Here is a 24,103-nt window from a genome sequence, read left to right as displayed (position 1 = left end):
CATGGCCTCATGCCTGTCTGGAGTGACAGGTGAGCCTGTCCCTGAGATTAGTCCCTGCCCCTCCTAAAGACATGGGGACATTTCAACTGGGCCAAGGCATGGTATTTGAGAACAGAAAACCAGTTAAACCATCTAAAGAACCTAGAAGTGCACAAGGGTGAGAAAGATCCTCAGAGGCTTCCCCTTTCAGGCTCTGCTTTTCCCTTCTGTAGCCCCCTCCCCCTCTGCTCCGTGGGGGCAGGAGCCAGGCCGATCTGGTTCCTGATGTGCCCTAACTCCCAGCACAGGGCAGCACATGGTAGATGCTAGCAACATGTCTTTAGTGAATGAAAACATTTTTGATGGGCAGAATAGGAACAAAGGACTAGCAGATGCCACTGAGCGTCACAGTTGACCCCGTGCTAGGATCCAATGCCTTCATTTGACAAATTCCACAGCTGAGGTCCTGGGAGTGGCAACAGTGAGAAAGGCTGCCAGCTGCCAGGTGACTACGCCCCCCAGAGGCTGCGTCGTTTCCTCTCCTCTCACCATGCGTAGTAGATAAGTACATACGATTGATACCCCTTGGTCTAGATGAGGAAATTGTTTCAGTGGTGAAATAATTTGCCCAAGGTTACCTGCTGTGCCAGGCAGGATTACAGTTCAGTTCGTTTCCGAGTTCCCACCCACCAAGCCCCTAGGAATCAGGCCACGTAGCCTGCGGAGTAGGAGATACCCCAGGGGTTTGGCGACTTGCCTTGTTTCAAAACTGGGCGAACCACTACGAAGAGCCAGGGTGTCCCACCTGGTTCTGAGCCCTCAGCGCTCGCACCCCAGCCCTGGCTCTCGGAGGCAGGAAGCTGGGGCCTCCTCACCAACCAGGAGCCCATCCTTCGCTGAGCCTAGCTAATCCCAGGCGGCCCTCCCAGGGAAAGGGCCCGGCAGAGCCAAAGCGGGAGGGAGGGGCTGCAGGCAGGCGAAGACCACTGACGCACAGCTTCAAACGGCGTGCCTCCGCCGGCCTGCTGGGAAACCACGCTGCGCAGACCAATCGGGCCGGAGGCGGAGACCGGTTGGCTCCCGAGCTCGCTCGCGGGGCGGGCAGGGAGCCTGGGAAGGGGGAGGGAGGGGCGGGCAGCGGGGCGCGGCGCCAGCCGGGAGGCCGAGCCCTCTCGGCCCCACCCCGCAGCGGCCCTGACGGGGGCGTCGCCCAAGCCCCCCCTCCAGGGCCCCATGCGTGTTGGGGACCCTCCACGTGACTCGGTGATGCAGAACGGTCATGACCTTCAGAGTGTGTCTGTGAATGCGAGGGTCCCGGCAACAGCGTGGGTTTGCGCCTGGCCCTGCCTGTGGCTGCGGGGACGTGTGGGAGTGTGGGTATGTGTGGGTGTGTTGGGGAGGGTGCCCAGCGACATGTGACAAAGACTCCCGTCTCTGGGAGATGGTGAAGGGGCCCGCGAGCTGGCGCTTTGTCTGGCTGTCTGCAGAGTGACGGTTCGCGCCGCGGCGGCGGGCGCCCGTGCGGTGCAGGATGCCGGGGCGCCAGGGTGTCCGGGGGCGCGCGCGCCTGTGCCAGGGTGAGTGCGCTGCGGCAGCGCTGAGGGGCTGTGCGGCTGGCCCGCGCCGGGCTGGGCCTCGGGCGTGAGCCAGAGCCACCCGTGGGCGCTGCAGTGGCCGCGTGTCCCGGTGACCTAGGGAGCCGACCCGGGTGGGTCTCTGCGCGCCCCTCCCCGTCCGCTCTCCACGTGCGTGTCCGCGGCGCGCGTGCTCGCTGGCGCGCACCCGCCTGCTTGTCGCTGCCGCCACGAGCCGCGCCGGGAAAAGGTGCCGGGAACCAAGTGAGCCGGGGCCGCGGGCCCGAGCGCCATGGGCCGGAGAGCGCGCAGCAGGCGGCCGGTCAACCCCAGGCCTCGCCCCCGCGGGAGAGCCGCCTGGAGTCGGTGGGGGCCGGCCAGGTCCGCAGGGAGGCCGGCCCGCGCCCCCTGAACTACGCAGTGGATGCTCACCAGGTGAGCCTCCTTCCTCCCCCCCGCTACCACCACCTCAAGTGCACAGCGTCAGGGCTGGCCCAGGACAGGCGAGGGGCCAAGTGAAGAGTTTGGGGGGATGCCTTCCCTGGTGAGGAAGGGAATGGCATGGAGGTGAGGAGGTTCTGCTGATTACGGGGACGCTAGGGAAAGGAAGTTCCGGGACCCTCCCTGCTCATGCCCACCTCGGCTTTCTGCCTCAGGCCTCACCTTGTCCCCAGAGCCTGGACGCCCCCTAACCGCTTGGTAGATGTGACCTTTAATCTGGGGGGCTGGTCCTGCATGCCCCAGCCCTCTCAGAGCCCTGGGGAGCCCCTTGGGCCTCTGCTCAACCCCCCAGGCCAGGCTCCGGAAGCTGGCCTCTGGGACTGGGCCCCCCGCACAGTGGGCACCTGCACCAGCCCCACCTGTGCTTTGGCCCTTCCCTGCAGGGCACTCACCATGGCCCCGCCGCTCCTGCTGCTGCTGCTGGCCAGTGGAGCGGCCGCCTGCCCACTGCCCTGTGTCTGCCAGAACCTGTCCGAGTCGCTCAGCACCCTCTGTGCCCACCGGGGCCTGCTGTTTGTGCCGCCCAACGTGGACCGGCGCACTGTGGAGCTGCGGCTGGCCGACAACTTCATCCAGGCTCTGGGGCCGCCGGACTTCCGCAACATGACGGGGCTGGTGGACCTGACGTTGTCCCGCAACGCCATCACCCGCATCGGGGCCCGTGCCTTCGGGGACCTGGAGAGCCTGCGCTCCCTGCACCTGGATGGCAACAGGCTGGTGGAGCTGGGCACCGGCAGCCTGCGGGGCCCCGTCAACCTGCAGCACCTCATCCTGAGCGGCAACCAGCTGGGCCGCATCGCACCAGGGGCCTTCGACGACTTCCTGGACAGCCTGGAGGACCTGGATCTGTCCTACAACAACCTGCGGCAAGTGCCCTGGGCGGGCATCGGTGCCATGCCTGCCCTGCACACCCTCAACCTGGACCACAACCTCATCGACGCGCTGCCCCCGGGCGCCTTCGCCCAGCTCAGCCAGCTCTCACGCCTTGACCTCACCTCCAACCGCCTGGCCACCCTGGCACCCGACCCGCTCTTCTCCAGGGGGCGCGACGCCGAGGCCTCACCCGCCCCGCTGGCGCTGAGCTTCAGTGGGAACCCCCTGCACTGCAACTGCGAGCTGCTGTGGCTGCGGCGCCTGGGCCGGCCGGACGACCTGGAGACGTGCGCCTCGCCGCCAGGCCTGGCTGGCCGCTACTTCTGGGCTGTGCCCGAGGGCGAGTTCTCCTGCGAGCCGCCCCTCATCGCCCGCCACACGCAGCGCCTCTGGGTGCTGGAGGGCCAGTGGGCCGCGCTGCGGTGCCGGGCACTGGGCGACCCTACGCCCACCATGCACTGGGTTGGCCCTGATGACCGGCTGGTGGGCAATTCCTCCCGAGCCCGGGCTTTCCCCAATGGGACCCTGGAGATTGGGGTGACAGGTGCCGGGGATGCGGGGGTCTACACCTGCATTGCTACCAACCCTGCTGGTGAGGCCACAGCCCGTGTAGAGCTGCGGGTCCTGGCCTTGCCCCACGGTGCGAACGGCAGTGCTGAGGGGGGCCGCCCGGGGCCATCGGACATTGCTGCCTCAGCCCGCACTGCTGCCGAGGGCGAGGGGACGCTAGAGTCTGAGCCAGCCGTGCAGGTGACGGAGGTGACGGCCACCTCAGGGCTGGTGAGCTGGGGGCCTGGGCGGCCAGCGGACCCCGTGTGGATGTTCCAAATCCAGTACAACAGCAGCGAGGACGAGACCCTCATCTACCGGTGAGGATGCACCGAGCAGCCCCTCGGCTCCACCCCTCCAGGGCTGGGCCACGGCTCCCGCTCCTGCTCCTTCTCTCTCCTTGGGCTTCCAGGCACCCCCTCCTCAGCTTCTGAGCTGCAGGGGGTGGGGGGATCAGGCACCTGGGAGGACGTGGGCGCTGCCCCACCTGGTCTCCCATGTGGCTGAGCTGACTGAGGCCTCCTGGCATGGGGTGGCCGGCCACACACGCATGTTACTTCTGCCCCCGCTGATGTGATTCTCCACCCCACCTCGGCTTGCCCCGGGCCTGTGTCAGGGCACACACCTGTCTGTCCCTCTGCACTGTCTCCAAGGCCACACATGCATGCTTGTCTTGGTTTCCCTACCTTCTCGAATGAACACACACGGCCAGTGTGGTCCTAGGGGAAGAGGGTGTTCAGAGCTGGGACCTGGGAGTGTGCAGTGAGGGTGGTGGGGGTGGGCTGTGAAGGGGGCTTCGAGGCCGTGGGGGGTGGGCCTGGGGGCTGGACCCCGACACCTGGGCCCTGACCACCAGACCTTGTCTGCAGGATCGTCCCAGCCTCCAGCCACCACTTCCTGCTGAAGCACCTGGTCCCTGGTGCCGACTATGACCTCTGCCTGCTGGCTCTGTCACCTGCCGCTGGGCCTTCCGACCTCACGGCCACCAAGCTGCTGGGCTGTGCCCACTTCTCCACACTGCCAGCCACGCCCCTGTGCCACGCCCTGCAGGCCCACGTGCTGGGCGGGACTCTGACTGTGGCTGTGGGGGGTGTGCTGGTGGCTGCCTTACTGGTCTTCACTGTGGCCTTGCTGGTTCGGGGCCGAGGGGCCGGGAATGGCCGTCTCCCCCTCAAGCTTAGCCACGTCCAATCCCAGACCAATGGAGGCCCCAGCCCCACGCCCAAGTCCCACCCGCCGCGGAGCCCCCCGCCTCGCCCCCAGCGCAGCTGCTCCCTGGACCTGGGAGACACCGGCGGGTGCTACGGTTATGCCAGGCGCCTCGGAGGGGCCTGGGCCCGGCGGAGCCACTCTGTGCATGGGGGGCTACTCGGGGCGGGGTGCCGGGGGCTGGGCGGCAGTGCGGAGAGGCTGGAAGAGAGTGTGGTGTGACGGGAAGGGAGTCGGCCCAGGGCAGAGGGCACAGGGTGGGCGGCTACCTGGCCTGGGTGGGTCAGCGCTGCCTGGGAGGCCCTCCCGAATTACCCTCGGTACCTCAGGCCCCTTTGTGCTTGGCAGGACAGGGGGCCCTTTCCCTGGTTCTGGCCTGCAGATGAGCATAAGGGGACAGGTCCCTCTGACAGGTGCTTAAAGCCATTGAGGCAGGGGCTGCAGCCACCAAGTGGGATTCTTGTTTTTCTTTATAATAAAATTGTTGGGGACACCTCAGTGCTAGTCTCTGGTCGCTAAGAGGGGGTCTGGTAGAGGCGCACCGGACAGGGTCAGGGCTGGGGCTGCCAGTCCCGCGGAGGTGGCCCAAGCAGCCTGGGGTGCCCTTGGCCTCATCCATCTGGTGCCTTCTAACCTGGGTGAGCCCAGGCGTGGCCCCCAGAGAACTGTGGTGCCTGAGCCTTCGGTGCTGTGCCTGCATATGTAAATGCACAGAACACCCCTTCCAGCAGGCTGGGGACAGCATGTGACATCTTCGTGGCAGCATGTATGTCATGGTGCACACAGTGGCCACAGGAGCAGGTGGGAGATGGCACAGCCCTTCGGGGCAGAGGGATTTGGGCTGGTGATATTATTAATGCAACTCAGTGAGAGAGGCCCCTGTGGCCCCTGTTGATGATGACCTTAATTCATCACCCCCCAGGGCATCTTCTGGATTTGTAAAATGCTATCCCAGAGGGACTGGGATGGGCTTAGAATCACTGCCCCGGACCCTCTGGAAGGTTCCTGTTGGTGCTGTAGGCCCTGAGAGATCTCACCTCCCAGATGCTCCACTGACACCCAGTGTCTTAGCCCTAGGTTTGTCTTGAAAGACTGAGTCAAACCCTCTTCACTGGACACAGGAGGGGCAAACACCAGGGGACGCCCACGCCCGCTCGGCCACTGTCCTGCTCTGGCCCCACCCTGAGGAGCCACACTCCAGGTGGCCACCTAGGCCTGCTTACTCTGACCCGGGCACGGCCCTGCCAGCCACCCAGTCATCTCCCCTGGGCATCGGCTGGGAGGAATCAGCGTTCTGGACACACGTACTCGAGGGCACAGGCGGCCCACCCTGCACCAGGCGCAACCAAGTGCTTCAAGGATATGCGGGCGCCTGGGTCCCGCCGTGGGGCAGACACTGGCACCCCAGGGCCTGTGACGGTGCCTGGGCCGCGGCAGCCACAGCACACGTGCCGAGGGGTATGCGGCCATTTCTGTGTTAGGCCCACTTGGTTCTGATGGGTGGCCTGGTGAGAGCGGGCACGAGGTGTGAGTGCACGCGTGCGCAGGCCAAGCTCACACACTTGCGGGTCTGCCCAGTGTTGACACACTGTGGTTCTGCCGTCCAGCCCCAGAACACATACCTGATGTGGCCCGAGAGAGCTCCTGCTTTAAGCAAACGAAACAAGGTTCTCAGCAGAAAGAGTGGGGGTGCGCGAGCCCTCCAGGGCATGAAGAGAGGGCAAGGGTGTGCGAGACTGGAGGGGATAAAAAGCCACAGGGCTGCCAGGGCAGGGCTGGCAGAGGCTCCAGGCGTGGCAAGAGCTGGTGGGCTGGTCTGGGGGCCCCTGGAACCGGAAGTCGGTGTCCCGCACCAGTCCCCTGCCCGTGGCCCCGGTCCCCTTCTGCACCTCCAGGGCCCTCAGGCACCAGGCGCGTGCACGCCCTCCAGGCTGTAGAACAGGTGGAAGGGCCTACGGCTGGAGACAGCAACGGGTGGGTGGGCGAGGGGTGGGGTGGCTGGGTCCCCCAGTGGGCTCACGGTACACACTGGCCATCAGCCCCAGACCCAGCCTCAACCGCCGTGCTGGGAAAACCAAGCCCTTTAGTGAGAACGCGGGTGAGCACATGAGGTCCTGACATGTTCCACCACATGCGCAGGGAACAGGCCCCTGACCAGCCACCAACAGAGGAGCAGAGAGGCCCCCAGCACCTGGGGAACCCTGTTCCCTGAGGTGGGCTGACGGCCTGAGGGGAGACATGGGCGGCGCCGGCCCCACAGACTCCCTCCCTCCCACGTGCTTTTCTCAAAAGGCTTCTGTACCCACAGGGACACCTGGCAGGACACGCCACCGAGCCTTGTCAGCGAGTGGGAGGGATGGCACAGGGCACTGAGAGGACAGTGCTGCCCACGTGCCCGAACCCCAAACCCCGCCGGCCGAGCCTGCGCCATGGACGGGGCTGGAGATGGCTGAGAGAAGGCGATGCGGAGGGGCCGTGAGCCAGCACCCCACGCTCCTCATGAGCGGCAGGCAAGGGAGGGCGTCCTCTGCTATGGGTGACCATCCTCTAGGACCTCCCAGAAGAGGACGGGGAGCGGGTCTGCCTGGCGGCCACTCCTCACATGAGGCTGGGCGGCACGATCCGCTTAGGATAGAGGCCTGTCCTACTGCTCTTCTTGTCCCATAGAGTGTCTGATGGCAGCGTCTGCCCAGGGGATGCCCAAAGATATGCGGGCAGCGCAGGCCTCAAGGACAAGACAGTACGCGACTGTGGTTTCATCCCTAGCTACAGACTTGGGTAATGGAACCTGACCAAATGGCCAATGGGCATTCAGGTCCTTGCCCGGCCACCAGGCTGTGAACTCCTGAGGGCGGGCCCCCGGCCTCCCACTGGCCTGTGCGCACGCCTCCGGGCTGCAGCCTGCCTCTGTGGCTGTCCCTGAAGCACCCAGCGTCATGCATGTGCTAGGCCAAGTGGAAGGGGCAGTGAGGGGGAGGACTGACTTTATGCACAGTGACCTCTTCCACAGGGCCTTGTGCCAAGGGACCTGCATTTCCCGGCACTGAGAATGGCTTGGAGAGCTTGCTCAAAACGCAGGCTCTGGGGCCAAAATCAGTGGAATCAGAATTTCCAGGAGGGAGGCCTGAGAAAGTGGATTTAACGCACGTTCCAGGAGATCTCACCCAGGTGGGGCAGGGGAAGCGTGGGGTCCCCAGAGTAAGACCCGACTCTGGCCAAGGGCTGGTACCCAGGCCGACCCTGGGGACGGTAAGGGGCCTGGTGGCGGCAGTGACCAAGTACCACCAGGAGAAGTCACGAGCAGGGAAGCGCCGGGCCAGGGCCAGGATGTGAACGGTCTCTCACCTTCACGCCGCGGACTCGGAACTCGGCCAGGGCTCTGCTCATCTTGGTGGCAGCCGTGGGGTGGTCCTTGCTGTGGGCGATGACCTTGACCAGCAGGGAGTCGTAGTGGGGGGAGATGACGGCTCCCTGGAAGGCGGAAGCGTTGTCCAGGCGGATGCCCATGCCCTCCCCACTGCGGAACACCTGCGGGGAGAGGCGGGCGGGCTCAGCACCTGGGTCGGAAGCCCGTCAAAATTTGGCCCCCGGCCCAGACTGGACAGGTGGGGGACCCAGCACGAGGGTACCCACAGGTCAACCCCCACCCTGGCCCGTGACGTGCTTCATTTCTGCCAGTGCCCAGAGAGGGAGGGAGGAGGAGAGAACAGCGGGTCAGAGAGGCAGACTTGGGGCGACGGAGGGTCGGGGTGTCCGGGTTAAGGGCGCACACACGTGATGGGGCAGGTAAGGCAAACGAGAGTGGGGGGCCAGCCTGGGGCTTGAGCCACCCAGTGCACCATGTCTCCACTTCCAAGGCACACAGGCCTGTGTTCGATGAAAAGGAACTTAATAAAATATTTAAGGGTGAACACTCAGCTGTGAGCAGAAACTGTCGGCTAAAAATATTCTGTGGTAAACCAGGCTCGGAGGAGCGGGCCTTGCATAGGGCATGGGGAGGCAGGGTCGTGTCGCAAGGCTGTCCCTTCCTGGCTGAGGGCAGAGAAGTCAGGGGCCCACCGGCGAGACAGCACTCTGGCCTTGGGGCTGGCCACCACCTATAGACTGATTGTTCCAGAAAGAGAATCCTGCTGGCAGATCTCTGCCTTGAGCCTATCGGCTCTACGCGACTTCCAGATGCCAGATATCTCCCCTTCCCGCCCGTCACTCGTTTTTCAGGAGCCTCGTATCTGTCCCAACATCGCCCTTGCCCCCCTCCCTGGACTTGGAGCAGAACCCGAGCTCATGTCCAGCCTCCTGGGAAGCTCAGGCCGGATGGGGACACCGCAAAGCGGCAGAGCCGGTGGCAGCGCCGCTAACACACAAGGTCCGAGGGATTCTTGGCCAGCATGACACGGGGCTGCAGAACGGGCACTGGGCAGGCCAGGGGGCTCCTGGCTTCAGTATGGGAAGGGGGCAGGGACGAGAGGGGAGACAGATGGCTTTCTGTGTGAGGAGAGAGAGGGCGCAAGCAGTGTCCCCAGAGGAGGCACAGGTGCTGGGACGCGGGGAAGCCTGCACCGGCCCACCGCGGTCTCGGCCAGGAGCCTGCCTCTCAGGCTCCCCGCTGCTCTCCCCCAATTCTGGGACTCCCGTATCCATTCTGACGGTCCCCTTGCTTGGCTTGGCCCCTCCACTGGGACATCAGCGCCCCAGTCCTTTGCTGCACCCCATGGGTGCTGCCTTGCCAGCCACCCTCCCTAAGACTGAAGGCAGCCCCCAAACTCCCCCTCCCGTGTTCTGCAGAGGCCAACAGAGCTGCTCTGCCTCTCAGCTCCTATGAGAACAGTCAAGGGCCTGGGCCTCGTTCCTGGGGACCCTGCGTTTGGCTCCACCAGCCACTCCTCCTCGGATTCACCAGCCCCCTGGCTTGCTAGCCTTTGCCTGAGGCAGCCCCTCCCCAGGGACTGCTCCTCCCTCACCCTTGGACTGTGCTTGGCTCCCATGTTCTCTAAGCCACAGTCAGAGCAGCCAAGCCAGGGTTCACGCACACTGCTGGGCCCACGGCTCCTTCGTGCCCCTGGGAGAGGCGGGCTAGATGGGGACTCTTCGCACAGCCAAGGCCCGCAGCGTGCTCCGTGCACACATTGGGTCGTGGGCCTACCTCGATGCGGCCGGTGTCTGGCTGGAAGCTGCGTGCGGGGTCCTCGGTGGTGACCCGGCACTGGATGGCACAGCCGTTGATGCGGATGTTCTCTTGCCGCAGGCCCAGGTCAGGCAGGCTCCGGCCCTCGGCCACGTGGATCTGGGCGTGGACCAGGTCCACACTGCAGGTGCAGGAAGAAGATGGGACCAGGAGAGAGCGTGAGGCAAGGGATGGATGGAGGAGGTGGTCCACGCCCCGCCCTGCAGCCCCGGGGCCGGGAACTCTCCATCTGAATAAGGAGACCAGGGCGGCTGGAGAGGGGCAGCTGGGGAGGGGCTCCTACCTGTTCTTGCAGCCCCCCGACTCCCCCTCCCCTGTTCTGCCCTTCTTTCTCCCTGGGGTCTCTCCGTCCTCCTGCCCCCAATCCCAACCCCTCCTCAACCCCTCCCTGGATTTGGAGCCTCAGACACCCCGTTCTTAGAGCAGTTTGTGCTGTTCTGTGGCGGAGGTGGGGGGTGCGAGGGAATGGGGTTGTGAAGGCCGGGCTCCCTGAAAGGAGGACCCTAACTGTGGGAGGGACCACGTCGGCGTCTGCTGTGGTCAGGACGTCGTCCTCCCAGGACCCTGATGCAGCTGGACTTGTGCCCAAGGCTCGCCCACCCCAGAGAAGACCTGAGAGCACAGGGCTCGCACAGGGAGCTCGGCCTCACTGACTGCCACGCTACTAAGGACAGCAACAGATCTAAGTGCAGCAGCTGCTGCGGAAAACCCTCCGTGTCTCAAATCTCCTGTCACTGAGGCTCGTGGTAAGGGCAGCCTGGGAACTACCCTGGCAGGGGTTTCTTCCTAACCCACTTCAGAGCAGACGCGATGGACACCACGTATGGCCACATCTACGCGCACGGACTGTGGCTGTGCTCTTTCCAAGCTCTATCTCCACGATGATGCTCTGAGAACCACTGTCGTTCTCATCAGAGGAGAAGCCAGAAGGCCAGAGAGGCCTGCAGTTCACTCAAGCTCCAGGCAGCGAGTGACCTGGAAGGAATCTGCATCTCAGCCTGTGTCTGTCTGACGCAAACCCCCACTCCCAAGCAAGCAAAAGCTTCTACCCTCAGCAGAGCAGGCTCACGGCTCACGGCTCACGGCAGGCTCAAGGTCAACCACTGTACAGCAGCATAATAGAGAAAGGCACATGGGGCCAGAGGTGAGGCTGGACCATATCCCTCAACTCATCCTTGACCTCAAGAGAACAAGGAGTCTGGGGGCCTCTGTGCACCTGCTGGGCAAAGGCAGGTGCTCCCACAGCACCCTCACTCTCACCTGGGCTTCGAGGTTGGGGAAGGAACTGTCAGGAAGGCTCCGTGTGAGACAGGCTGGCCCCCAGCTGGGGCTTAACACTTAAATGGCTCAAAATATGTATCTTGAAACAATGAAAGGCCATTTTACTTGTTTATAAAATGGGCGGGTTTTCAAAAATGTCTATGCTCAATGCTCGTGGGAGAACAAATTAGTACAAGCAATCTTGAAAGCTAATTAGGCGAGATGTTGCTTAACCTTTGCTCAGGTAATCCCACTCGAGGTATTGATCCTCAGCCCTCTTGAGAGAGGCAGGTAAAGATTTAGGCACAAAAGTGTTAACCGACACACCCTTAACGCCCACCAAAGCCGGCCTGAGGACCGTGTGAATGAGATGTGACACGCACAGGCGGCAGAAGAGTGTGCAGCCACCAAAACAATTTAGAAAGTACAGTGACCTGAAGGAAATGCCTTCAACAAATATTAAATTTAAAAAGAATAAAAATTATGTACAAAACATTGCAATTGTGTCACACTATTTACATAGAAAATAAAGATGAAAAGAAACCGAAAGATCTCGAGGGGGCTGAGGCAAAACAGCAGAGGGCTGGAGAGAGGCTTGGGTTCCAGCCCCAGCTGTGTGACCTTGGGCAACTCTCTTAACGTCTCTGAGCCTTGGTTTCCTCATCTAAAAAGCGGTGACCGGCACCTTCCTCCCGTGTGGCTGTGACCTACAGCGCAGGGCAGGGCCGGGAGCCTCCTCAGCACCCAGTTCTGAGGGAGGGGCCCTGGGTCGTTTTTTATTTGCTCCTTTAGACTAATACTTACAATATCTATGTAATGCTTTCATAATAATTTTTATAAAAAGTAACTGGATCCCTAACTGCTTTCTACCACATGGAGAGTGAGCCGACCTCCCCAGGAGCCACTGAGAGGGTTTCACACAAAGCCGGGAGGGCGCCCCTTCCCAGCGCATGCTCACTCGGTGATCTCCTCGGTGACGGTGTGCTCCACCTGCAGACGGGAGTTGACCTCGATGAAGTAGTGCTTGCCATGCTTATCCACCAGGAACTCCACGGTGCCGGCGTTCTCGTAGCCCACCTGCGGGCGGCCCCATAAGCAGGACGTAGTGATGATGGGAGCCAGTCAGGGACGGCCTTGCCTGCCGGTCGGTTCCATAAAAGAACAGACGGCAGGAAGCCCACCGGGCCCGCCCACCGGGGGCAAAGCGCCCAGAACGCACAGAACGCACGTCTCCCCAGGACCGCATCGGGAGCCTCATATGGCTGCGCCCAGCGCGTCTGCGCAAGCTGTCGGAACCTCCGCGCTCCCGAGGCCTCCTCGTGTCTGGCGCAGGTCCCCCCCACACGGACCCAGGCCCCTTCTGGACACTTATTCTTAGAGAGTCTTCAGAAAGTCACCTCTACTCTCCTGCGTCATCGCCTCTGGCCACTAACAAAAGACATGCCATTTGAGAGGAGCCAACGGATGATGATTCTAACTCGAAATTCAGCCCTAATTCCAGTTTCGCTCTAGTCCAACCAAAACCATAAGCTAGACTTCAGTCCGCTCTCTCACATCTGTTCTGGAATGAGACAATAAACGATAAGCTAATAAATAAGGCCAAACTCAAGGTAAGACCATCCCTCATATGAAATAACCAAAATCTCAACTCTAAATTAGATCCTAACCAACGCCTCATATTAACTGTCGCTGAAGCCTCCGTGCAGAGCCCCAACCCTGGCTTTCAGGTTGAGGAAGGTGACAGAGCCATCTGCTGTCATCTCTTCTGGGCCCCACTGCCTGAGAAGTCTGGGGGAGCACAGCCCTGAAAGGAGAGCAGGACCAAGGGCTGACCCGGGGGCTGGGGACAGATCTGAAAAGACGTCTCACTAGGGGTGCTGGGAGGGGCGGGCAGAGGTGAGGGCAGGATGCCTGGACTCTCACAGGGGGTGAGGTCAGGAAGGCCCAGAAGAACAGCGAGCAGGCCCCCTGCGGGGGAGGCCTGGCCACAGACGGTGCTCTCCTGAGCCCGGTCAGGGGCAGGTCACTGCTGGGGAGCCGGCCGCCGTCTCCCGCCTCCGTGTGCACTGGCAGAAGGCAGACGTTAGGAGGGCAGGGTTGTGATAAATGAGATGTAGGAGACAAGTAAGAATGAGTGAGGAGGAAATGCCTCAAAATGCTTCTTAATCTTGACAGAATCCACCGCATCTCATTCCTTTGGTTCCGATTAGTTGGTGCCATGCAGAAGCTCGGCCCGTGCAGAAGGTGCTCAGGGACTGGCCAGCGGCCTCTTTCCCATCCTCTTCCCTGCCTTTCTGGACTCCAGGCTCAGCCGCTGGGCCTGGCGCCTCTGCTGTCTCATGGCAAGGATCCCAAGGACACCTCGTCAGCCCTCTGTTCTCCAACATGTCCCTTCTCCTCCCCTGCCAGAGCCAGCCCCCTGGGCCTCCCTACGGCCCAGCTGACACCCACATCTGGGCCCCAGTGTCCACCGGCCGTGAGGCCACACCGGCAGGAGCTTGGAGCAAGCCTGCAGAACAGGCTCCTCGTCTCTGCATGGGAGACTCTCTCCCCGAGAGCCCTGCCCTTCACCTGCTTAGCGAGTTTGACAGAGTCGCTGGTGAGCCGGGTCCGAAGGTGGGGGTCCAGGTGGAAAGCGGGGGCAATCTCAACCACCTTCTGGTGCCGCCGCTGGATGGAACAATCTCGCTCATACAGGTGCAGAATGTTCCCGTACTGGTCCCCTGGGGCGGGAGGTAAACTGGGCTTAGTTTCTCCTGGAATCTAAACACCTCCTAAACGCCTGACAACCACCACACAGCCGTGTGGCCAGCCGTGCCTGCTCCCAGCAGTGGGGGAGTCACGGGGAGAAATGGCCCACCTGAGGAGGCCGTGGGGCCCTGACCAGCCCAGCTCCCACAGCCCGCCTTCCTGGGGAGGATGTTCTTGAGGGACAGCTCCTGGAACTGTCCCAAAGGCCAGCCACTGCGAGAAAGGTCGGGTCCTGCTGGGTCCTGCCTCGTGCTGTGGCCAGGGAGCACCCCACTCACCCAGAATCTGCACCTCGATGTGACGCGGCTTCTCAATGAACTTCTCCACAAACAGCGCCCCATTCCCGAAGGCGGCCAAGGCCTCCGAGTAGGCCCGGGTGTAGTTCTCCTCCAGCTCCTGGGGGCAGGTAAAGGCCAAGCAGACAATGGACCCCTCGGCGTGACTCCCAACCGCTCCCAGACCTCAGGGTCTGCTCTGCGGTGGCCTCGCAGTCCTGGCTCCTGCTTACCTCATAGCTGTGCACGACCCTCATGCCACGCCCCCCGCCCCCATAGGCGGCCTTGAAGATGATGGGGAAGCCGTAGGTGTTAGAGAACTCGTGGGCCTCCTGCAGGGAAGTGATGGGGGCGTCTGTGCCAGGGACCACGGGAACACCTGGTGGCAGGCAGGCACGTGGGGTCTTTGTCACAGGCTGGAATCCCCACCAAAACCCTCCAGCCCCCTCCCTGGATGGCCCCTTGAGGAGCTGCGCGCCCTCGAGGCCAGCCCGCCACGTTCACCTGCAGCGATGGCGATGGCACGGGCCTCCACCTTATCGCCCATCTTGCGGACCACCTCTGGGCTCGGCCCGATGAACCGGACGCCGGCGTCCTGGCAGGCTTGGGCGAAGTCTGCGCGCTCTGACAGGAACCCGTAGCCGGGGTGCACCGCATCCACGCCGTTCTCCTGGGGGCAGGAGAGGCGTGTCACAGGGGCCTCAACCAAACCCTGTGGCTCTTGTGTCTCCCCTACCTCACTTGCTTCATCCGTCTGTCCATCTGTCCGTTCGTCTGTCTGTCCACCTGTCCATCCACCCATCCCTCACAGGCACTGCCGGCTGTGGGGGCCGGACACAGCACGGGAAGGCATGGCACCCAGTGCCAGTCGTCCGGAGGCCCCTGGCCTGGCCTGGCCTGGCTCACCGTGGCCACCTTGATGATGTCTGGGATGTGGAGATAGGCCTGCACCGGGGCGAGGCCGCGGCCGATGAGGTAGGCTTCGTCTGCTTTCTGCCGGTGCATCTGGCCCGTGTCCTGCTCCGAGTAGACGGCCACCGTGCGGATGCCAAGCTCCGTGCAGGCTCGGAACACGCGGATGGCGATCTCGCCTGGGGGTGGGGGTCAGTGGAATGAGAAGTTAGACTCCTGGGTCCTACGAGTAGATGGCATGGCGGGGAGCTGGGGCGGAGGAGGAAAGCTAAGGCTGGGGCTGGACGCGCGGCTCCTGTCGCTGGCCCCAGGGTGCTCACCTCTGTTGGCCACCATGACTTTCTTGATGGGCTTGTACTCCAGGCGCCGGACATTTGGGGAGGTGGCGGGGGCAGCGGAGCTTCGGCGGATGCCCAGGAGCTTCAGGCCCCCACAGACTGTTCGAAACTTCAGCATCTAGGGAGGGAAGTCAGAGCCAGGTTAGAGCTGCCTCAGCACAGGGGGTCCCAGAAAGAGTAAGGGTCCTGCCCCAGGCCCCCGGGAGTCCCCCATGAAAGCCTGCAGCATCGCCCTCCTCATTCCCTGGGGGGCTGACTGGCCATATGGAGGGGTGCCAATTCAGAACCAATGGAGCCCAAGCTCACCCTAACACTCTAACACCCACCATAATGCAGACAACGTTCCAGGTTCTCAGAGCATTTCAGAGGCCAGCCGGAGGCCCTGCGTGACCAGGGTGTGCCTATCGTCAGTGTCCCCTGCGATGCCCTCTGCCGGCCACAGCAGCCCAGGCTTCAGAACTCCCCATACCACACTGACCCATGTACGTCCCTCCCTCAAGGTTCTGTCTGGCTGTACAACGAGGGTGGCAATGAGCCAGCGAACCCACCTCCGCGTGCTCTCTCAGGGAGAAGCCCCCACTCAGTTAAAACACACGTTTCTTCAAACAGCAGCAGAAACCTTCCTGCCTACTGAATAAATTAGTGATGAAAATCGACTGAGGGCCGGTGAAGCAGGCCAGTCACAGAAGGGAAACACTGCATGATTCCACTCACAGGACGGCCCTCAAGTCCTCAGACTCAGAGACACGACAGTAGGTGGTAGTGCCAGGGGCTGGGGAAGGGGGAGCGGGTGTTTAATGGGGACAGAGTTTCAGTTTGGGAAGATGAAGAAGTTTTGGAGATGGTTGTGGTGATAAATGCCTAACGATGTGAATGTACTTAAGGCCACAGAAACGTACACTTAAAAATGGTTAAGACGGCAAATTCTGTTCTATATACTTTACCACAATAAAAAGGATTAAAAAGAAAAAACAAAACAAAACAACCAAGAGCAACTTACATCCTAGAATGTAGCATCTTGAGGGGCCAACCACCCCCTCGTTTTACAAATGAAGAAAACCAAGGCCCAGGACTTTACGAAGAGTCATTCGAAGTCGCGCAGCTGTCTACAGCAGCCGTGGCGTCAGCCCCTCCCCAGTGCCTTGCTCTAGCTAACCGCGTGATCCAGTTCTTAACGTTTAAAATGCTTGACTCAATCATTTAAGTAAGAAACATAAGAATGTAGTCAATAAATAAAATGAATATTGCAAAAACCCCAGTGTCGTATTATGGCCAACAGATGAAGGAGGGGACATGAAGACCAAATGGAAAGAAAAGAGAAGAAATTAGGAAAGAAACAGAAGAAACGGAAAGAGAGGGAAGGTCTCGGACCAGGGAGAAGGGAAGGTCTCGGACCAGGGAGAAGGGAAGGTCTCGGACCAGGGAGAAGGAAAGGCCCGCTGAGCAGCAGGCCCCAGGCTCAATCGGAGGCCAGGACGGCAGCAGCAAGGCAGAAAAGGCCTCCCTCTCCCGCCAGGTATGGGAGCTAGAGAAAGGGGAGGAGGAAAGGAAAAAACACAAGACGGAAACGAGGTCCTTCCAGATCACGATTAGTGCCTCGAAGGTAAGAGAAAAACGGCTCGTCAACAGGTGCCATTTGTGAATCACCTGGCTGGGGCTAGGGACGCTCGCTGGGGCTGGGTATGAACGCAGCCTCGTGCTCGCTTGAGCAGCACAGGTGCTAAGTCGGAAGCGGGCCTCTCTGAGGAGGGGCGCGAGAGTGGGCAGCTAAGCTAAGTGGGAGCTCCAGGCGCGGGAGCCCCGCACAGATCCGAGGGAAAGTGTCCGGGTAGAAGGAGCCCCTGCCGTGAGGGAAGCGCAGTCTGGGTGTGTTCAAGATCCAGGGCCCAGGGCTGGGGGCAGGGCCGCCAAGGCTGAGGTGCAGGCAGGGCCTCCTCTCTGTTTTCCTCTAAGCGGTGGGGTGGAGGAGGTGGGCGTAACCTGCTTCAGGTCTGGAAAGATCTCTGGATTGGAGAGCGGGGAGGGCAGAAAGACGGGGTGTGTTTGGGGCTATGTGCAGGCTGAGACAAGAGACATGGTGCCTCTGACCTGGGTGGGAGCCATGGGGGACAGGCAAAACTGGGGAGGCGTTTGGGTTACGACAGGCAGGTTCGCTGAGAGACCAGCGTCGTAAAGGGAAAGGAAGAATCCGGCATGGGAAGGTGGGGTGCCCTTCCCTGTGGCAGGAGAGCCGAGAAAACCAGCCCCCGCTGGGAGTGGGGCGGAGCCCCCAGAAGAGGTCAGAGCTGGCAGAAACCCTGGGGATGGTTGGCTAACAGATGGTGAGGCCATGGGCCGGGAGTAGGTCAGAGAGGAGAGAACAGACTCGAGAGGCGGGTGGGCACCTTCGGGCCACCAGAGCTGGGTTTGGACCAGGAGCGCGAGCCAACGAAGGAAAATGAGGGGCCGACCCAGAGAAGCGGGGCAGCCAGGAAGCACCACGTCCACGGCGGCGAAAGCGAGTGCTCAGGGGAGCCGTGAGCCACTGAGAAGCGGAGTGGGGCTGAGCCGGCACCACTGCTTGAGACGAGCCGAGCCCTGGACCCGGAGGCGGTGCCCGGTCACGCCAGCTGCCCGAACGTGGGGTCTGCCTTGCTGAGCGTGGGGTCATCTCCTCAAATGAGGGACGCTGCCCTTACTCATTACAAAGTGGACAGACCTGGCAGGTACCACGGTAAGCCAGGGATCCCGGTTATCACCCCTAGCATGGATGTCACGTGCCCCCCGATCGAGGCCAAGCGAAATAACTGGCCCATACTTTTCAAACATGTCAAAAGTCATGAAAAACAAAACAGTCCCAGGTTAAAGGACACTGAAGAGACGTATGACGGACTGCGTGGGCCACCCCGGATTGGGCCTTCAGTGTCTGCTGCGGTAAAGGACATTAGGGGGACAACCGACAAGTGTTAATAAGGTCTGTGTCGATGCCAGTGTCCAATTGTGACAGCTACGCTGCGGTTGCGTTAGAGAATATCTTCGTTCTTAGGAAAAATACTTAAGTGTTTAGGGGTTTAGGGATCTCATGTCTGCAACTCAAATGGTTCGGGGAAAACGGAATAATGAAACAGATCTGGTAAACGGCACCGTGGGAACTGGGGTGAGGGAATTCTTTGTGCTGCTTTTGCAACTTTCCCGTAAGTCTGAAATTATTTCCAAATAAAAAGTGAAAAAAGCCGTCCCGCTCTCCAGACGCCGATGGAGGAGCAGTCCCTGCTCACGGCAGGTGCCAGAGCTCTGCTAGGCGCTCAGGGTGGCAAACAGCCAACCTCCGCTCCTTCGAGTCCACGGAACTGCCACTGTCACCCTGATGCCACCCTTCCACACAGAGCGACCAGCAGCGTCCTAACCCTCTGAGCTCTGCTCAGGATGACCTGCCCGCGGGGAGGGGAAGCCTGTCCCTGAGGAGCAGCTGGGAGCTGGCCGGCCCGGCGGTCGCCGGCACACACACCAGAGGGCAGGTGTGGGCGCAGATCTCGTCCTCGTCCTCGTCCTGGGCGCCAAGCGCCTCCTCCGCTCAGGGCGGCAGGCGGGATCTGCAGCTGGACGGGGCCGGCAGAAGGGGCCGAGCAGAAAGAGCGCAAACTACCACATAGGGTCAAGACGAGAAGCGGCAAAGAGCTCCTCCAGGACACCACAGCAACAGAACGATAAATACGAGTGGCCAATAAACCGTGAACGGGTTAACCGCACCGGGAATCGTCACGGCCAAGAGAGAACGGTGAAGTGCCACTTTTGCCTATTAGATTAGCAGCAGTGTTGTAAACGATCAAATTCAGGGCTGGAAAGGCCGACCAGGGACAGACCCAGGGGCGCTTTCTGGACGTCGGCGGCTCTCTGGAAAACTTCTGCAAAACCTAAGAAGAGCCTTCGGAATAGTTCTACCCCTTGGCCGGGTCCTCACCATTCTAAGACTCCAACCCTAGAACGGATTCTAAAATGGGACCCTGTACCCTGTGCGGAGGAAAGAAAGCGGGCCTGACTTGTGACCTGAGCAGTCCAGACCTGGGGTGCAGGAGCGGCCGGGCAAAGGTGAGAGAAGGGGCGAGGTCTCGGCTTCCAGGCCGACGTCAGAGCACAGGGACAGTGGGGCGGAGGGCGGCCGCCCGCAGCTAGAGTCGGTGGGCCTGGGCCAGCCCCCAGCTCCACCTCCCCCAGCTGTGGGCTCTGGGCACCTGAGGCCTCACCTCATCTGTAAAATAGGGTACCACCCCCCCCAACCTTGGCGGGTCATCCAGGTATCACCGAGCTGTGTACCCTGAGCTGCTCTATCCTCCGACCAGCCTTTCCTCCCAGATGGGTGCAGGGAACAAGAGGAGAGCCCCACCCTGACACAGCTGTGCCCCTCCATATGTGAACTCACCCCCACCCCGCCTCACTGGCCAGAGCCGGGCACTCAGTGGGCCTCTTGGGACCAGCGGTCAGCATGGAGCGCGGCCTGTGCTCACAGAAGATCCACAACTGACTCGAGCAAATGGGAGATGGGGGCTGCACCCTCCCCGAGACTCACCCTGCACCAGCCAAGCACCCAGTGCTGCTTCCACCAAGGGAGACTTCAGGCAGCTGGCTGCTCCTCTGAAGCCACTGGCCCCAGAATGCTTAGTTCTCGGGCATCAAGCTGCCGGAGGCTTGGGCAGCGGCCAAGGTTGAAATCAGGGGAAGGGGTGGCCTCTCCCCGCTCTGGGGCCCAGGGGCCAGGCAGGGAGGTTGGCCATGCAGGCAGCAGATGATTCCCAGCCCTGTGCTATGAGGGGAGTGTCTGAGGCAGGACACAAGTGGGAGGCAAGGGACAGTAGATGTCCTGCTGCCACTGAGGTTAAAGGCACAGAAACATCAGCCAGCGGGCAGAGTGGGGCCCGGAGGGGCTGGTCAGGAGGGGCTCTAGTGGGTGACAGAGGACACAGGTCACACTGCCCCTCAGAGCGTAAACACACCCCTGCAGTTCAGTTCTCAGCTGTCACACACAAACCTCCTCCCCCATGCCAGGCTTGGGACCTGGGGACACAAAGATGAATAAAAATACCACCTCATCCCCAGAACGTCCCCACCCTTCTCAAAGTTAGTTAACCTAGCCTGGTCAAACCCCACTGCCCTCCCAGACCTGAAACCAGACGGTTCAGCTGCCTGATGCTTCCTTGGGCCTTTCCAGAGTCAGCTTCAGTTGGGACAAAACCTGCAGGACAGATGTGGACCTCTTCACAGAACCCTCTCGTACTGGAAGCAGGACCTTTGCGAAGTGCGTGCATGCGTGCGTGTGTGTGTGTGTTGTTTAGGGGTTGTGGATGGGCCAGAGGGAGGAAAGTCCCACTGCTCCCTAAATCTTGCCCCATTCATTCCCCAAAGCTGGAGGGATGAGGGGCCCCTCAGCGGCACTCAGGGTGGCAGAGGCGGGAAGCCATGCGGTTGGAGGCACCTGGAGAAACCTGCCAGGAGAAGCAGAACACCTGAGGTGGGGGCAGAGGGCACCAAAGCCCCTTCCCGAAACGCCGCTAGAGGGGCTGTCTCTGGCATGAAACAGGAGCCCTGCCCAAGACCAAGCCCTGGCATACTGAAGCGACCTGAGTGACAGCTCCTCCTCAGTGGCACTTTTCCAAAAACAGCCTCTGTAGTGCTGGCCTTCCCTTGGGCACTGTTCTAGGTGACAGGCTTGTCCCCCTCACACTGAGGTTGAGAACAGCAGATGGTGCCAGTCCCGGGAGAAGGTGCGGGCAGGGGCCGGGCTGCCACGTGGGGCCACCCCGTGCCCTGCTTTTTGCGTTTTTAGTCGGTGGGTGGTAACCAAGAGGTCCTCAAGGTCACTGATGGTTTGGCTGAGAATCTTCCTTTAAAAACTCCGACGGCCTCAGTAACCAAACTGGGCATCTAGGACACCCTCGTGTCCTGTCGCATCAGCTGTCCGGGGGAACTGCAGCCCCTGAGCAAGCACGGCCGCTCTCCAGCCAGGACGCACTCGCCGTGTCTGCATCTCCCCGGTGGGAAAGGCCCCTTCATGCCCCCAGACGCAGCGAGCCTCGGCTTACCCGACTCGGGCACCGCAGTGCCTGGCTCGGTGCTGGTGGTGCGCATGAGCAAAAGTGTCCCTTTCTGATCCCTGGGTGGCGGTGGGGACAATGACGAGTAAGGAAAAAGCAACCACCATCGCCCAAAGATTCTCACCCCGGTTTCCTTTCTGACAGAGAGCTGACAGTCCCGGAGACGCCCATTTGCTATTTTTTGCAAATGCCAGCTGACAGATCTCTTCCCTTGGCCTCAGGTTGTGCATTAGAGACAGAGAATGAGATGGCTTTGCCTCACTTGGGACGTGTAAACAACGCCTTGCCCGCAGGAGCGAGACGGAAGCAGGGAGTGTGCGGACCGCCTGCCCCCACCTCTGGGCATGACTGCACAGCGTCTACTTGTCTTCGGCGTCGATTTTCTCCTCCAGCAGTGGATCGATACGCACAGTGTTCTCCTTCCAGAAGGGAAGATGACAGTGTAGTCGGGAGGGTGCCTGCAACACCCTGGGGAGCGAGGCGGGGATGAGGTCTCGGTATCATCCACCCTGGTCCTGATGATCTGCTCAGGCTGCTTCTACAGCATCCAGCACTCGCCGAGCTCCTCCGACATGGGCCGGTGCCAGCAGGTGGGGACAGCGGTGACTGGCACACCTGGCAGAGCCTCTACTTTTTATAAGGCACGCAGCTACTCATAGAATGTTCTATAGGTACTAACTCAGGTAACCCTCACGCTTTTATCATACGGATAAGGAAGCAGGCATGGTGGGGTTAAGTGACACCCAAGGTCACCTAGCAAGGCCAGATTTGAGCCCAGTTTGTCTGCCTCCGTCCACAGCAGAAGCTCTGACCCATTAAGGCATATGGAGCCATCACTCAACTAAAGGAATAAGTTGTGGCTTTCAACAGAAACACCGCGTGACAGGCAATTGCAAAACAAAAAAACAAAAACCCCACTCCTGATAAAAACTGTGTCACTGGCCTGAACTCCAGCAGGGACTCCGGCGGCAGCCGCCACCTCCCACAGAGAGCAGGCTGACAGTGCTCGCAATCGTGTGGCCTGATAAGCTAGGGCAGTTTCAATTTGTCCAATAACTCATCAAAATGGCACGCGAGATCCCACTACTTCAGATCTTAACGACATCTCCAGGCGGCATCTTGTAACTAGGAGCAACACAAAATTCCACTGTCAGGACAGCACCGTCTGAGTTTTGGTCCAGACAATATGTTCAGGGTGGACATACTCTCGGCCAGAGCAGCCTGGCTGGGGTCAGGGTGGGGTTGGGCCCTGGAATGTTCCTTCGAGTACTTGTATTGCTTCCACCCTGACTGTCCCTGCTCTCACATGGCATCCCCCGAGCCTCGGAGGGCAGCTGTGGGCAGGAGGCACGGGGAAAGCGATAAGCCGGCGCCCTGCTTCAAGAAGGCCGGCCCATACGCCCACTTTGGAGGCCCACGGTCCAGAACGAGCCCCTCGGCAGGTCGCCTCAGGTGTGCTGGAGAGCCAGAGGGGAGAAAGGAGAGCGGGTCAGAAGCGGGCCCTAGGAATCTCCAAAATAACGAACGAGGCTCCTATTCATCTACCTCCCGCATCTCCTTCTCGCCACCCCCACCAGGCCCTGCCCCCGCCCCTAGCCGGCCTCAGCCGCCGCCAGCAAAAACAGGTCAGAACCAGAAAGAGTTTTTGGCAGAGGACGTCATGCTGTGGCAGAAGTGAGCCTCTGATGGATGGGGCTGCTCGGCCTGTCCCTCCAGGGGCCGCCTGCCCTCCAGGCGGCTCTGCACTGTCCTAAACGTGTCCAGTGGGGCCCAGGGCTGGCAGCCAGTGGGGGCGGACAAAAGGAAAAGACCGCCTGACTTTCAGGGCGGCACCAGTGGGTATCAAAGTGCCCAGAGAGGACAGACTGAGGCGGACACTTCTGGGTGGGGGAGCCGAAGGGAGGACAAAGGAAGAAGGGCGAGTGGGAAACCAGTCAGGAAGAGACCCTCAGCGGGAACGGCACGTGGGCCTGGGGCACAGACCAGCGGCTTCTCCCCCGAGCCGACTGCAGTGGTTGAGAGCCACGCCAGCGTGGCTCCACATCGCCCCTGGCAACCTGGATTTAAGACAGCAGGGAGAGTGGGACAGCGACAGCTGTGACGATTGGCACTGCGTGGGCTGAGGACGGGGGGATGGAGGCGGCTCAGAGAAAGGAGGCTAGTGAGGGCTGACCAGGGCCTGCAGGGGACAAAGAGAGGGCTGGCTGTCATCCCAGGCGCTGCCCAGTCCCAGCCCCGTTTGGGGGCAGGAAGACTTTCAGGGCGAACACTGCCCCCTGGTGCAAAAGGAGCGCTACTGCCGACCCGCACACGCCTGCCCAGGTACCTGCCCATCCGGGCAAGGCTCGCAGTGTTTGGAAGGCCACTCGCCCCAACTTCTCCACACCCTTTCAGACTCACGAAGGCCTTTCTGGACACCCCCACCTCCACGGCTGGCTCAAATACCCTCCTTGGGGCAGCCATTTGCCATCGGCACAACCCGGTCATTGTCCTTGCCGCATCCCACTGTCCTCTTGCTTATGAGGGCTCTCCTTGAGGTAATGTCTGTGTCCTTGGGAAGGAGCGTTTAATGTTTTCACATGTTTCAATGGGACACTGTGGACCTTGGGGTCAGGATACTCTAATATGC

General features: G+C 61.2%; 2 protein-coding genes across 7 annotated transcripts in view; one reads left to right on the top strand and one right to left on the bottom strand.

Moving 5' to 3' along the window:
- The window catches only part of PC (pyruvate carboxylase), a 93,162-nt gene that overhangs the window by 6,566 nt on the left and 62,493 nt on the right, over positions 1 to 24,103 (bottom strand). For all 6 annotated transcript variants that reach the window (XM_039840748.1, XM_039840743.1, XM_039840749.1 and 3 more), the window contains 9 exons: positions 15,389 to 15,524; positions 15,063 to 15,247; positions 14,661 to 14,826; positions 14,390 to 14,535; positions 14,160 to 14,277; positions 13,702 to 13,853; positions 12,089 to 12,207; positions 9,829 to 9,991; positions 8,031 to 8,213 (listed from right to left, as the gene is read on the bottom strand). In XM_039840748.1, coding sequence (XP_039696682.1) covers positions 8,031 to 8,213; positions 9,829 to 9,991; positions 12,089 to 12,207; positions 13,702 to 13,853; positions 14,160 to 14,277; positions 14,390 to 14,535; positions 14,661 to 14,826; positions 15,063 to 15,247; positions 15,389 to 15,524 — 1,368 coding nt within the window. The remainder of the gene's footprint in view (positions 1 to 8,030; positions 8,214 to 9,828; positions 9,992 to 12,088; positions 12,208 to 13,701; positions 13,854 to 14,159; positions 14,278 to 14,389; positions 14,536 to 14,660; positions 14,827 to 15,062; positions 15,248 to 15,388; positions 15,525 to 24,103) is intronic.
- LRFN4 (leucine rich repeat and fibronectin type III domain containing 4) lies at positions 2,033 to 5,183 on the top strand. Its single transcript, XM_039840750.1, has 2 exons — positions 2,033 to 3,796; positions 4,346 to 5,183. The coding sequence occupies exons 1-2, from the start codon at positions 2,184 to 2,186 to the stop codon at positions 4,905 to 4,907; spliced, it is 2,175 nt and encodes a 724-aa protein (XP_039696684.1). The 5' UTR covers positions 2,033 to 2,183; the 3' UTR covers positions 4,908 to 5,183.

This window comes from Pteropus medius, unplaced genomic scaffold (genome assembly GCF_902729225.1).
Source record: "Pteropus medius unplaced genomic scaffold, Ma_sr-lr_union100, whole genome shotgun sequence".
Classification (NCBI taxonomy): Eukaryota; Metazoa; Chordata; class Mammalia; order Chiroptera; family Pteropodidae; genus Pteropus; species Pteropus medius.
Note: the sequence above shows the minus strand (reverse complement) of the source record. Positions and strands in the feature narration are given on the sequence as shown.

What these genes read in the sequence shown, in the direction of transcription:
- LRFN4 (XM_039840750.1), top strand. Translation starts at nt 2,184, where the DNA reads ATGCCCACCTCGGCTTTCTGCCTCAGGCCTCACCTTGTCCCCAGAGCC. An exon ending in GACGAGACCCTCATCTACCG is followed by an intron (nt 3,797 to 4,345) that starts GTGAGGATGCAC and finishes CCTTGTCTGCAG; the next exon opens with GATCGTCCCAGCCTCCAGCC.